Below are 14866 nucleotides of genomic sequence, written 5' to 3' on the forward strand. Positions count from 1 at the left end.
ATGGGATTTGTTCTCCTTCTCTTTTAGGAAATGCCCAATTCTGTCTTTTTGGTAATGGAGGTATGTGTTCGCATACATGTTTCTTTCTGGCTGATTTTAAAGATGAATTTTAGGCAAGACACCTTCTTTGCACAGCTGCAAAATAACCATGACTTGTTTAAACAAGTAGTTCTGAAAACTGGATTACTAATTTCGTATGCACTACTAAATTTATCAGCAGTCTTTGCTCCATAAATTATTCAGTTTCATTTTATGATACTTGTAAGTATTGATGAAGCATTACACCTCAAATTATTAATTACAAATAATTGACAAAACAATTTTGAGGCAAACAGCTGAAAAGGATCTTCTAATTTTAGTGAAAAGATTACAAAGTAAAACTTATGTAGCAAGTATTTTGGTGCTTGTGTTTTGAATGAAAACCTTTCCTTTTAACAGTACTGCAATGGTGGGGATTTGGCGGATTACTTGCAAGGTAATTGATTACTGTATTTCCCTATTGCATTACATGTTTACATTCTGTATTCCTGTAATCTGTTGGTGTTTCGCTGAGATTTTTTGCTTGTGGCTTAAATATTTTCCTGTTTGTGGCATGTCTGTAATACCACAAGGTTTGTTCACCCTGGTGTGATTTTAGAGTAGCCTCTTTATGACAGTAATTGAATTCACCAAGGATCCGTTTAGTGTGTTGTGTTCCGTCTCCAGTGAAGATCAGCAGCAGAGTGTTGTGGTTGTCTGCCACCCTGGGAAACTGAAAACTAAATTTTGAAGCTGCAGAAAGACATAAGGTTTTGCATTTGTTTAAAATATTTCCCAGTGTTTTTTCAGTGTCACTCATCATTAAAAATAAACCCCACAAACTAGGAATGAAGGTGAATAAAATAACCCACAGACAGAAAATGCTTTTTGCCACTGCTTTCAAAAAAGTTAAATGTAACATTCCCTTAATTGTAAATGAGAGAGAAGATTTAGGTAACCATAAGTAGCATGCTAAAAATGTGGTGGGTTTCTATTTCTACAGTCATATTTTGGGGACTGCTTCCAGTGTTTTGATTCCACCTGCTTTCTTTTCCAAGATGTGAATTGAAAAATACTGAATTACTTACATAATAATGCTTTCTACAAAGAGGCAGTTCTGGCTTGGGAGAGATTTTACCCTTCAACATGGCTCTGCCCAAAGTGAAGACAGAAGTTACAGAATCATGACAAATGGATTCCAATTACAAACAAAATTTTGAGCAGAGATGTTAATCTTCATATTTTTCTTGATGGAAAATATTCTTCTACCTGCCTTTGTATCTGCAGTATATTGAAGGAATCTTTTTGTGAAGAGCTATTGTTATGGTAACTGTGTATATTAAAAGCTTAATTCACTTCCCATTAAAATCCTTGGAAAGACTCATACGGTATAATCCATCTCCTTCGTTCAGTACTTTTCAGACTGCAGAATGAGGTAATGCCTTCTGAAGAGACTTTCAAAAGTGCATCTTAAATTTTCCCCTTCAAAACAAATTTTATTATGGATGACATTTTTTGAGCAGAGTAGTTATCTGCGTCTCCATGATAATTTGTTTAAAGAAATAATATTTTTACAGGTTCAGGTTGTAACGTGATTGTAGAATGTAATGTTAAATGTAGAACATTTAATATTCTAAACTGGAGTTCTATTTTCTTGGCTCCTTTGTTTTCTTGGTGATTTTTGGATTTAATGATGACTGAGAAGTTTTACAATTATTCTACCAAGTTGAATAAACTACTGTAAAAACAGAGGTCTGTAGCTTGTGTAAAACTATGGAGATGGATATGTTGTGGAGAATCTATACATTTGTAGAAAAATACTGGAGATTGGATTGTTCTGAATTTAATTCACTATGGTTTTATTGTATTCATTGTTTTCACAGTTGATCACTTTGAAGTTTATTGCTTTTTGCCCAAAGAAAATGATATTTATTTTCTCCTCTGCTAATGTATATGTTATTTTCAGCTAAAGGAACTCTGAGTGAAGATACCATCCGAGTGTTCCTGCAGCAGATTGCAGCAGCTATGCGTATTCTGCACAGTAAAGGAATCATTCACAGGGATCTTAAACCACAGAATATTTTGTTGTCTTACGCCAGTCGTAGAAAGTCAAGCGTCAGTGGCATACGCATCAAAATAGGTAAATATGCTTTTCTCTGATCTAAAGGTAAATAATCACTGTTGGATTGTTTCTCTGCTCAGAAGTGTCTTTCTAGTTAATGCGCAGAGGGTGTACTGGATATGGTGTGTATTAAATTGATGCAAATCAGACAGTAAGTCTGGAATGATGACACTTTATGCTGTAATGCAAATTCTCAGTATAAAAAAGATTGAGTCATAAAGACCTTTCTGATTAAATCTGCAGGAAAAAGAAACCTATTGAGCTGATGTTTCTAGTATCAAACTATTTTAATTAGACATATATCTGTAACCTTTGATATTTCAAATAGCCTTTATCCCATTTCAAAACTATGTGCATGTGAGACTCCAGTCGGAGTTCCAGCTGGGCTTTTTTTGTGGTAGACCGTCCTAAGGGTTATTTGAGAAGTTTAGTAATGTAATGTAGGTTATGACCTATTTTTGGCAGAAGGAGGATTGGCATTGTAACTGGGGAGAGATGTTGACTGTTCAGGATACTACCAAACTCCTCTTCAGAGGACACTGCAGGAGTATTAATCTCTCATTGTTGTCTGTTAAGTGTCCATTTAAAAATACCTGGTTTTGAACAGGTTTCTGTGCTTTTGCTCAACCAAAATCTGAGGTCTGTTCCAACTCACTCCATCTTCTAAACAGCACAGAGGAGACAAAACTTCTTCTCTTGCTGTTCTTATTAGATAGTTTCAGGTGCTTTTGCCTACGTGGAAAATTCAGGCATCTGAAACTTGAGTTCTTAAACTTTTACCTGATGTGATTTCACTGAAGCAGATTGTATATTCATCACTCTTAATGAACCATTTATATTTAGCCACTGACTTTAATCCTTTCCTGCTGACGCCAGACAGCATGTTCTGCAGCTGGGGAGATGGCTGAGCAGCAGTTTATGCAAATGATGCCACTGCTGTTTCTTGGTGTGCTATTTGGAAAATAATACATTATTCTTTCAGTGTAACATCTATTTTACTATTCCATGTAGTTGGCTGTATATTATACCTGTCTTTTTCTCTCTAACTGGTAATATTAGCAGATTTCAATATGAGACAGGGTGTTTCTAGAGTTTAAAAATTTGAAAATTACCTTTCTTTTCATTGACGAATGTGTTTCTTTACATAGCTGACTTTGGTTTCGCTCGTTATCTGCATAGCAACATGATGGCTGCAACTCTGTGTGGTTCCCCTATGTATATGGTAAGTGACAGTGTATTTCAGATTACATTTCTTATCTCAGATACTCTCTTACAAGAACAAAATAATTTACTGCTTGCAGATTGGCAAATAGCCAGTGTTACTTCAGAAGTACCAGGGGCAGCACACAGTTAACTTTTCTATAGTTTTACTAGCTCCTTTTTTCTCTTGTGATTTGGAGATCATGATTGTTAAAATCAGAGAGACATTGAACATTTCTTAGTGCTGCAGGAGGGAAAACTCTTGGAGAATTAAAAGACAATACATCTTAGCGTTAATTTTTTGGCAAAGTAGTTTCATTCCCACTTACATATTATTTTTTTTCCCCTGAAATAAGACGTTATGTCCTTCCCAGTTTCTAATAAAAAAGTGATTGAATACAGGCCAGAAGAGCTACTACTTCATGTTTTCATTGTAGTTATTTAATGTATTCTCTCACATGTGGGAGAATACCCTCTCACGTGGATCTGGTTTGTTTGCTTTTTTAAAAAAACAATTTGGAGTTAATTGCCATTAATTTTTACTAAGTAGTGTGGTAGTCAATTGAGCACTGAACTGTCTGACTTTGACACTACCACTACCCTACTGTATGGTCATGGGAAAATAATTTTACTATTCCTTGTCTTGTTTTTGTATATGTAAAATGGTGATAATGATATTCCTTATGAAGTGCTTGGTGGTTTATCCACAAGGAGGACTGCATAAACCAAGTAAATAACCTCCTACTCCCATACATGCCAAGCGCTAGATGCTTTCTTTAGAACATCAACCTTTCTAGTTTTCTGTGGTTTTTGAAATGTAGCTTTCATTTTAAACAAAACTGTTACCTTTAAAGCCATATGATGCAGATTAAAATGTTAATTTTGTTTTAAAATATTTACTCTTTACAATAAAGTAGTCTCTGTTAATACTACTCTGACAGAACTGTAGAATTCATGTTGCTGTTGCTTTGCTTTTTTGTTTTCCCATCTGAGATTTTGTTGTTATTTCCAGGCCCCTGAAGTGATAATGTCTCAACATTATGATGCTAAAGCAGACCTGTGGAGCATAGGGACTGTGATTTATCAGTGTCTTGTTGGGAAACCACCTTTTCAGGTAACACTTTGTTTCTTTTTCACTCATTTTAGTCTCATGGACATTCTTAGAGCTTTTCCTTCCAGTCATGAGAAGTGGTGATGTCTGAGTGTAGTGTCGATGCTTCAAAGGCCAGATTGCTTAAGGATACCAAGGGAGAAGTTGCTCATACTTAGTCTATGAGATCAGTGTGTTCAATCCAGAGGAAACACATAAGGATCTCAGTGAAGTCACTGCTGTGCTTAGGGTTTTCTCCTTTAATGCCCGTATGCAAAAGCTTCCTTTTTGTGTATGTGTGCATAGGTACAAAAGCTATTTCCTCCATGAAACTGAGTTTTAATTAATGTTTTTATTTGACAGGCCAATAGTCCTCAAGATTTGAGAATGTTTTATGAAAAGAACAGGAATTTGATTCCTAGGTATGTCACCGTGGCCTTTCCTGTCACTTACATTTGTTGATTGAACACTTGATCTTTTGGGAATGCCTTTGAAACAGGCTGCCCAGGGAGGTGGTTGAGTCACCATCCTTGGATGAGTTTGAGTCACTTAGATGTGGTGTTGGGGGATACGGTGTAGGGAAGAACTTTGTAGAGTAGGGTAGATGGTTGGACTCGATGATCCCAAGGGTCTTTTCCAACCTACATGATTCTATGATTCTATGATAGTGCCTGGGATTCATAAAAATATTTGATATTGCTATCTTTACAAGGATGTAGTATGATACCAGTGACTCGTGTTGTGTCTTGCCTTCATTGTGTAAGTTGCTGAGCTGAAAGTGTCTTGTGCTAAGGCTATAGAGCATGTATAGTGAAGACTTACGGCAGAATGCTGACTTCCTGAAATGTAATGCATTGTGCATTATTTAATGCATGTTTTACTTCCTCTCGTGTGCAGTATTCCTAGGGAAACATCAGCTTATCTGGCTGACCTACTGTTGGGTTTGCTTCAGAGAAACCAAAAAGATAGAATGGACTTTGGTAGGTAACTTTTGCTTTTGATCTCTTGATGTTCCTTGTGTGGCCAGAATAACCGTCTTGACCTTTTGTCTACAGCCAATTACACAAAAAATGATGTATTTTTTTCTTCTTGGTTCTCATAAAGAAGGCAGAATAGCCAAAATAAATCATTAGGAAACCACTATCAGTCAGTATTAAGTGATGGACATAAATTACGACTTTGTAGTTGACTAGTGAACTAGAAAATAGTTTAGTTCTTTCAATTGTGGCCTTTTTTCCCCACAGTGTTAATTGATATACCTTATATTTGATGCCACAGTCATATTTCTGTTACTTTAACTGCTGTTTTGGCTTCAGACTGGGAGCAGCATGCAGATTGCAGAAACGTAACAAGTACTGGAAGAACCTGCCTTGGAAGCAAAATTGCTTTTAATGTTTCCTCCCCGATAACTTTCTCTTGTAAAATGCAAATATCATCACTGTATTAATGGGGGTACAAGTTGTGTAAATTTGATTTGACCTTGAAAGCTATAGATATGTATACCTGAGAGCAATGAGACATTTGAAGTTATATCAAAATTGTTTATATTTGCAAAGTTGAATTTCCAGTGTAACGCTTGGGTATTGCTAGTTGTAGAGCCTAGTAGAAACTAGATGGACACTGCCTTAACAAAAGTGAACTTGTTTGGCTCCAGTTTACTGCTGCGTTTGGCTTTTTCTCTTTAGCTGGAGATCTTTGGTTGCAGAACATTGTTCTAACTTCTTAAGATTTCAAGGCCTCAAACCAGTACTATTGAATCATTCAGAATGGCTGCAACTGTTGCCGTTTCAAAATTAGTCAGGAGTAGAGTTTAGATTTGTGTGTGCTTTGTACTGGCTGGATTGTCTGTTACTCGCTTCAGTCTCAAAAAGCCTTTTTATTGCATGGGTTTTGGTTACCTATTACTGCCAAAGTGGTAATGCTTTTTTTTTTTTTTCTTTTTTAATGCAAACTCTGGAAGTATTTTTAAAAGACCACTGAAAAGTTAAATCTTGATTAGTTCTTTAAATTTTATAGCAGTATTTGTTATTGCAGTTTTATCATAGCTGCCATAGGAAATGTTAATCTTAACCTTTTGGTTAATTAAAGTTAACTTAGATAAATACAATTATCTTTTTCATTGCTATTGATATAAAATAACAATAATGTGCTTTCTACTGATATTTGTTTTAGCAGCAAGATAGGTAACCCATCAAATTTAATATGTGGAATGGTGAGAAAGAACCTAAACCTTAAAGTTTCTTCAGGCTCTTTGTAGATAAGACCCAGTTCTTCCTTACCATAAACTATTCACTCTTTTGATGCCAAGATCCTAGGGTGAGTTGCACTCAAAAGTCAGACATGCTCAGTTCTTGTTTCTGCTTCTGAAACTTCACCGTTGCTTTTTAGTTAGGCATGCAGGCCTGGTTTTGGTGCAGTACTGAAATACACAGATTGACTCATTCATCACATGTGGTCCTTGTGTATTTGTGATAAGACGACTGTTATTTGTTAGGCTGTGGAGAGAGGAGGATTCAAAAGGCCTTTTAGTTCTTTACTTGAAGCTCAGGACTCTACTAGCTACATTTTTCTCTTTCCAATTCCTGCTATGTTTTTCTCCAAGAAATATCAAATTATATTTTTTTTTAGTAATTTGGAATTTAAAACATCAATATTCGCATAATTAAGGTGTTGCTCTTCTGAGAACCAGGCATGGGTTTTTGTGTGTAGGTGTGACTGATGTAACTCAATTTAACTGCTGTACTTAAAAACTTAAGTAAAAGCCAGATCCAGAAAAAACTCCTGATAACTGAGTAAAATGTCCCAAATGATAGCGACAGTATTCAGATATATAAATCTGTATGTGTAGAAGAAAAAACACATCAGAAACATGGACTTTCAGTCATTGATCTCACTTTGCACTCTGGGTGTGCTGATCCCTACAGATTCTTCAAACATGGGAAATAGACTTATCATGTGTGGTAGTGGGAGAATGCATTTGTGCTTAGAAAGAAAAATAGAAAGCAGAATGGTAGTGATGAAAGTCATGTTTTCCTTGGCTGAGCCACTTAAAGGGCCTCAAAGGGGCTGCTCTGGAATGTGCTTAGCAAAGGGAGTGAAAGGGAGAGTGTATAACTGAGCCCAGTTGCCTGTTGTTAAAGTAAAAATAGCGTTGGAAATCTTGTTGATCTTCCAGCAATATAAAGTAGAACAGCAGGTGTTGTACAAAAGCTCAGGAACACCTGATCCTCGTGTTAAAGTTAATCATTACATTGTTCTTGCGTTACAGCTAGACTCCCTTCCTTATCGGGTTGTGGAAGAAAGTGTTGTTGAACGAAGAGGAGATACTGCAGGCCTCAGGATTTTTATTTTTTTCCTTGTTATTTGCTTAGGTCTGATGAACAGCATTGTTTTTTCCTTACTGTTAGAACATTAAAGTTCAAAAAGTTCACTCTAAAGTTCAATTAAATGCATCTCAGCATGTCCTTTTACAACAGAAGCAAAATGTTTCTATTGTAACAGTAACAAGTTAATGGAGGAAACTGTTAAAGAAATTGTGTTTAATTGTGCTTTAAACTGTGAACCAGCTGCGCGGGTCGAGTTCTGCTGTTGGGGAGTGGGAAGGAGAGTGGCTGCTGCCATGTTGTTATTTTTGGCCACCTAAGGAATAGCATTAATGGATTCAAAAATAAGCATCACTCCTTGGGAAAGGCAGAAGTGAAAATACTTTCAGTGTTTGATGTGAGAGATGCTCATCATTTTGATGAGAAATTAAAACCGAGTTAGTACCATGTTGGACATAGAGAACATAATTTCATGACGAGTATGGGAAGACTTCTTGTGTACACGATCCTTAAGTGCGGTCATAAAACGTCCTTCGGTAACTCAGTCTGATTTGCCTTGCTGGCGGTTGTTTGAAGTTATTCCATTGATTTTTGTTTCCTTTCCAAGTGCTACAGCAACATATAACATAGAAGGCTTTAATCTTTTATAAGCTCTTCACCCTCTGGCTCTGAAATATTGATTCTGGGAAGGCAACAATTCACCAGTATCTGCAATATAGTCTGTAAATTCTGTAACATTTGTACGTTTACTCACCATGGTGGTTGTTTCTTGTTCTACAGAAGCATTTTTCAACCACCCTTTCCTGGATCAGATTTCCACAGTCAAAAAGTGTAAGTAGTTTTTTTTTTTTCTACTTATTTGTGTAAGTGGTGAATGTTGGGAGCTGGAATGGAGAAAGATCTGCCAAATATCCCACTAAGTGTTTATGAGGCGTTTTCCTGAGTCTGACTTGTGCTCTATTGTGAGGCTAAGTGTTGAATCCTTTTTTGTATTACGCTAGACGAAATGTGATACTTATTTACTAGTTCCTTTGACATTTCAACTGAGCTTAAATACCCTTGTGTGTTTAAGGATGTGCTGTGCTTATAAATTGTGTAAGGGTTTATGAATGAAAAGCAGTGAGGAAATGAATTTGTTTGAAATTCAGCTTTTCAAAATCTTAGTCCCCCTTTTTTTTATTTTCCCTTGGATTTTCCTCTTCTAGCTTGTCCTGTACCAGTGCCCACATATGCAGGCTCGGTCTCCGGCAGTTCTTGTGGTAGCTCTCCTTCATGCCGTTTTGCTTCTCCTCCAGTAAGTTCTCTGTTTTACAGAACAATCTCCAGGAAATATTTTCTGTAATGTTTAGCCAAGAGTTACTGAATTTTAGATCTTCCAATTCATGAAAGTATAAACAATTGTGTTTACATCACAAGGAATACCCCTGTTTTCTGCTAGAAGAATGGCATTAACATTTTGGTTCTCTCTTGCTCCTTGTGTTGTACTTTGTGGGTTTTCTCTTGTTCTTTTTTGTTAAAAAAATACATGTCAAATGCTTAGAGTAGCTGCGTGGTCCTAATTGCTGGCTGGGGTTAAACCACAACATTGGCTAAGGCCCCTTTACACTGATACAAACTGCTGACTTTAATTTTCTGTGGTATTTTGAAGAGGTGCATCTGTATCATCAGGAATGATTGGATAATTTGTGATTGTTTAAATTCACAGCCTATTTAATATAGAACTGTCTAATTGCCGCTACAGGGTTATCCAGTATTTGAAATTTCCAAATTTAAATACGTTTTGTATTTCTAAATACTTAAGAAGCAAAAAACAGCCCAAGATTTATCTTGGTTTTTTTTTTTTTGTGTGTCAAAGCTAGTGATGACTCTTACTTTAGAAGTTTCATAGTTAAAAGAGCGATTTTGCATTCTGAATCACTGTATTTATAGTGGGTTTTTTTACTTCCTTTTTTCCACCCCCCTCAGTCTCTGCCAGACATGCAGCATATTCAAGAAGAAAATTTGTCTTCCCCTCCATTGGGTCCTCCTAACTATCTTCAAGTCTCTAAAGACTCTGCCAGTACCAGTAGCAAGAACTCCTCTTGTGACACAGATGACTTTGTTCTTGTCCCACACAACATCTCTTCAGACCACTCATGTAAGAACCTTCCTTATTTTTACATTTTAAAACAATTTCCACTTGTAGCATACCTATATGTCCTGTTATTCTTTGACTCTCTTTTCTCTAAATGTGTCTCAATCCACATCGGAACTCATTTCGTTAGTTTGAGGGGAGCCTGCATGTCCATCTGGGATATTTTCACTTCCACTTGAGTAGCCAGATGTGCCAAGGACACCAGGGTGATTTAAAGTCATGGAAAATACTGGGGTTTGGCAGTAGGAGAAAAGAGTCGGTTGTAAACAACCACTGATAAGAAGCCCAAGGATGCTCTTGGTGGAGACAGGCACATTGTTACCTCCAGGCTAACTGAATGTTTATAGACCATGCTGTAGAGCTTTAGATAATAAACAATTGTAGGTAAAAACACCTTTCATGTTAAACATTTATTATAAGGCATCAGACTGGGCTTATGCAGTAGAAGGACTGGGATGTAGCACATTGCTATTTTATGACGTCTTCCAAACCTGAATTGCCACTAGGAAGCCAATCAGCAGATTTCTGTACCTTTAACGTGTACATGTATATGTTAAATATTTGACCAAATTAGTCCCTTGATTTCTGAAGGGTTTTTGTCATTCATTATTTTAAATTTCTCAATGCTGATACCTTGTACTCTTAAACAATGAATTTTATTTCAAAATTGTTATAATCAGTATTAAAAAAAAAAAGGCAAACAACAAAAAAGCTTGTTAAAGAACTGCCTTACCTAGTAACATTGTTGCTGTTGGTCACATTTGAAGTATTCTCATACACAAAACAGTTTGTGGAAAACTTATATGTTCATTGAAATTTGTCAGAAGTGGTTATTTCTACAACAGTAATATTGGACATGAGGGGTTTTTTTTAAGATTCTGCTTCGTGATGTGGGTTTTCAGTGTGTTCTTCTGCTTACTGTAGATGACATGCCATTGGGAGCAGCTGGCAGGCGGGCTTCGAGCGAGTTCTTGATGTGTGGAGGGTAGGTGTGCTGAGCTTTATCCAAAAGAAGTCTCATGTTCTAAAATTGATACTGTAGCTGTAGGAGTTGCTGGGGTTTTGGCAGTGATGGGTTTGCATAGCTGTGTGTGGACTTAAAGATTAATACGCCAAGTTGAATTTAATATGAATATGTAAACAGCTTGAATTCAGAAAGTTTTGCTGCAAAGTAGGTAGTTTCTCTGTTGTGGAGACCTGCCTTTTGACAATGTTTTTTGTTTCCACAGGCAGTCGCCGTTAACTATTTCTGGAAGCTCAGGAACTGTACAGAAACCATCCTCAGCCTCTTCTCGAAGTACTGCTTCTGGTACAGCTAACAGGTGCGTGATGCAGGCTTAGTATTTCCTCTCTTCTGAAAAGGTTCTCTGCTGCTATTTTTTTTTTTTTTCTTAAATTGTGGATGGCTACTGGAAACTGAATTGCACTAGAAACTAGACCTGTTTTTTTCCAGGCTCTCTACACTTAATTCTAATAGCTGACAGTTGTGTAGCTAACTTCTGGTTCTGATGCATCCCCAAAAGATTTCCTTAAGGAAAGAGAGCATGCTTTGGTCTGTTTAAATTTTGAACTAGTTGAAAGCAGAAACTTCAGAGACATAAATGACTTGTCCTTTCTAGTGTTACAAAGCACAGCACAGTCTTCATTTAGTGAGTCAAAATGTTGAATGCAGTATAGATATTAAGAAGTAGTTGTGAGAGAAAAGGAACTTAGGAAGCCCAGATTGCTGTGGATTTGTGTCTCGTGGCTGGATTATCTTGTGTCTGGTAACTGGGTGTGGTTTCTGTGCAAGCAATTACTGTGAATTTCATGTTTGTGTCTCACAAGATACCAAAGAAGTCACATGAAAGAGGTAAACATGTATTGCAGCTTTTACATCAGCAAGACTGTTAATAAGTCCTCTTTTTTCCACATGGTTGCAGGCCAAGTTTCTGCTAGTTTGAAACAGCACTGATACCCGTCAGTGCTGCCTGAAATCTTTCCTGTATTATATTGGAAAACGTAAATCTTATTCATGCTGTTTAACTACTCCTGTAATATGTAAACAGAAGGGTTAGATTTGTTATTTGACCAAGTAATGAATTTCATAATGTTTTCAGTAGAAACAGAAAGAGGATGAGTGGCTAAATGGGGAATAAAGCTATTATGTTGGATGTATTTTTGGCTTATGCTAATACTACAGGACTGCGAGTCAGCATTATTTGTTTAGAAATGCTTGTCACAAGAAAAGTTTGCTACTTTGTGCTGATCTTTGTGCAGTTTGTGAAATCTGCTGACATGGGCTGTCAATACAGCTTTAGTCTTACAATTTATGTTTAAGGGCAGATAATGGGGGTGGTTTGTCTGTAAAGATCCATTTGCTCTATATTGGCCTTGTACAACATATTATAAATGCATTGTAATTTCCTATTCTAAATTGTGTCAGACATCACAATTTTTAGAGTTACAGGTTTTGTGAAAATATGCCAGTTATGTTATCTGTACATTACTAAGTTAAGAGCTAAACGGTTGTATGATTAGAAACAGGGCCCACTGTTCACACTTTCAGTGTCTGTACTATAATAGTTTGCTTTAATTATTGGTTGAGTAAATTCAGTAACTAACTGGCTGCTTGGGACATGGTCTGAAGAAAGCAGAGTGTGTGTCTTGATACTCTACAAGATGCTGCTTTTGGTTTTTGGTTTTGGTTTTTATTTCCTGAGAAACGTTCTTTCATAGTGTGTGATTATTTTTTTATTTTTTTTTTTACAAAAGGTTATACCCTATGAATTTTTCTGATTAACTAATCAAATTGAATGAATTGTATCTATAGTTATGCTGCTTTATGTCAAGTAGAAGAAGCTTTAACACTTCTCAGGCTCCAGCCAGAATGGACAGAATAGGTGGTTCTGTCTCCTATGGTTTGTTCTCCTGTGGTTGATTGCTAATTTTATTCTCTGGACCTCAGAGAAACAAGGTTTGCATGCAGCTCTGCACACATCTGTATTACAGCTTCTCGGACTAGTAACAAACCACATCAGGCTTGAGGATACCTAACCAGAGATTAGCTTTGCTGAGCTGTGGTTAGCCCACGGCTTGCACTGCTGTACCTGCAAGAGTGTGTGAAAGCAAGGGAAGGCATTTTCCACTCTTGAGAACTTTAAAAGTTGAGGTGCCTTCATGGCCTCTTCATTGTCACTGCTACAGTTTAAATAATATCTGCTTCCCCTCTCCCTGTGCTACCTCGGCCTGTTGTGTTAGCCTTAGCAGCTGCCACTGCCTTTCTCTGGTTCCCACTTGAGACCTTCTCCTCCTGTGGAGACTTTCAGGCTTTTCCACCGACTGTGTGCTCACAGCTGACTTCCAAATTACTCGGTAGTATCTAAAAATGGTGTGGCAATAAAAAGGACAAACTTATTTTCTTTTGCTAAGGAAGCTCTGTGCGTATTAGGAAGTAATATTTCATTCTCAGGGGCAGTAAAGAGAACAGGATAAATACAGTCCGAAACTCAGATTTCTGTTCAGCTGTAGCCTCGCAGTGAGTGCTGTAACTGCTTGTTTTTTCGTGGCAGAACTTTTTTCACATTTCCTCTAAGAATTTCTAATCTTTCTCTGAAGAGGTGGTCAATAAAGGACCAGATACTAAGCTGATTATCTTCCAAAAAGCCCATTAGTTTGAAATTCTTTCCGTTGAATTCTATCTAGTTTTAAAAGCGTTGGTAACTGATTACGTTGCAGTGGTTTGATTCCCTTATCAGATAGTACACCGAGGTAAGCCGGGTCACTGACACTTCAGTTGAACTTGGGTGAAGCTAGTCTGCAGTTGGAGTCTGTGGATTAATGTTCAGGTGTGTGGTTTTGGTCATTTTGTCAGGGGTTGCTTACATAATGTGTTTTCCTTTTGCAAGTTCACGGTGTCTCTGGGGATATCTCTGGCTGTGCTTTTAGTGGCTTTTGTACACATTCCAGCCCTGCCGCTGAACTTCCTGTTCTTAGCGCAATGGGTTTTCCTAGAACGCTATTTTGAAGCGTGGTAAACAGAGCAGGCTGATTGGCAGGAAGCTGGAGGGACCTGTAGAACGCCGTGGTGCGTGACGAAGGGCTCCAGCTGGTACTGCTCTCTCAGCTCAGCCTGGTACTAGTCAGTTTAGGAGAGGTAGTTAGTAACAAACAGCTCCTGATCGTCCTCTGTGAAGTGTTAGAGCTAGATTAGGGCAAGCTGAGATCCCATTGCATGCAGGGAGTGCAGAAGCAGCCTATTTGCCTGTTTCCTAGATTTTTCCTGAAATTTCAACAATGGTACAATTCAGTGAGAGACCTGCCTACCTATATTCAACTCCTGTCTTCACCCCTTCCAACTTCAGGCTTTGTCAGCCTTCGGTGTCCCCCCGCAGCGAAACGGCACCTATCCCGGTTCCCACTCAACTACGGAATTACCAGCGCATAGAACAGAACCTCTCCTCTACTGCCAGCCCCGTGTCAAACCCCCACGGATCACCAAGGTGAGTTTGGGTTTTTTTAACTCCCTTTTCTGGTTCTAGTTTGTGTTTGTACCCTGACAGATGTCCGTGCTTTCTTGCTGATGTCATTTTTTTTTTTTCTGCACAAAAACATACTAGAGAGACATTTTAATGATAACAAGTAATAGTCCTTCACAGTCTCAAGACTGTTGGATGGGCACTTGAAATTTTTCATGAAAACAAAATAAGCTTGTTCTTTCGCTCAAATGCAACCCAAGAAGGTGAAAAGATGAAGTCTTGCTTTTTTATTCCTCTTTGTGTATTATATGGCATTACATCATAAACTAGAAAGTCAGTAATAAGTTATGTTTTGTTTTCACACACGTAGTGATGAAATGAATGCATTGTTTTGTAGAATATCAAGGAAACAATTTTTGGCATGCTAGTTACCAGCTTGTTTTATTACAATGCTCTAGTGTGCCAGACTTAGTCTCTGCCTTGTGGTCTACAGGATCGGGATAGTGAAGGTCAAAGACTCAG

At 37.5% G+C, this 14866-nt stretch overlaps 1 protein-coding gene across 2 annotated transcripts in view; it reads left to right on the forward strand.

The window, feature by feature from the left end:
• The window catches only part of ULK2 (unc-51 like autophagy activating kinase 2), a 40565-nt gene that overhangs the window by 12541 nt on the left and 13158 nt on the right, over positions 1-14866 (forward strand). The window contains exons 4-16 of one of the 2 annotated variants that reach the window (XM_074160429.1): positions 28-60; positions 439-475; positions 1985-2158; positions 3289-3362; positions 4353-4454; positions 4794-4852; positions 5328-5410; positions 8534-8584; positions 8959-9047; positions 9719-9890; positions 10812-10872; positions 11117-11209; positions 14231-14368. In XM_074160429.1, coding sequence (XP_074016530.1) covers positions 28-60; positions 439-475; positions 1985-2158; positions 3289-3362; positions 4353-4454; positions 4794-4852; positions 5328-5410; positions 8534-8584; positions 8959-9047; positions 9719-9890; positions 10812-10872; positions 11117-11209; positions 14231-14368 — 1166 coding nt within the window. The remainder of the gene's footprint in view (positions 1-27; positions 61-438; positions 476-1984; positions 2159-3288; positions 3363-4352; positions 4455-4793; positions 4853-5327; positions 5411-8533; positions 8585-8958; positions 9048-9718; positions 9891-10811; positions 10873-11116; positions 11210-14230; positions 14369-14866) is intronic. The other variant, XM_074160430.1, reaches the window with a different exon arrangement.

Source organism: Numenius arquata, chromosome 18 (assembly GCF_964106895.1).
Source record: "Numenius arquata chromosome 18, bNumArq3.hap1.1, whole genome shotgun sequence".
NCBI lineage: Eukaryota > Metazoa > Chordata > Aves > Charadriiformes > Scolopacidae > Numenius > Numenius arquata.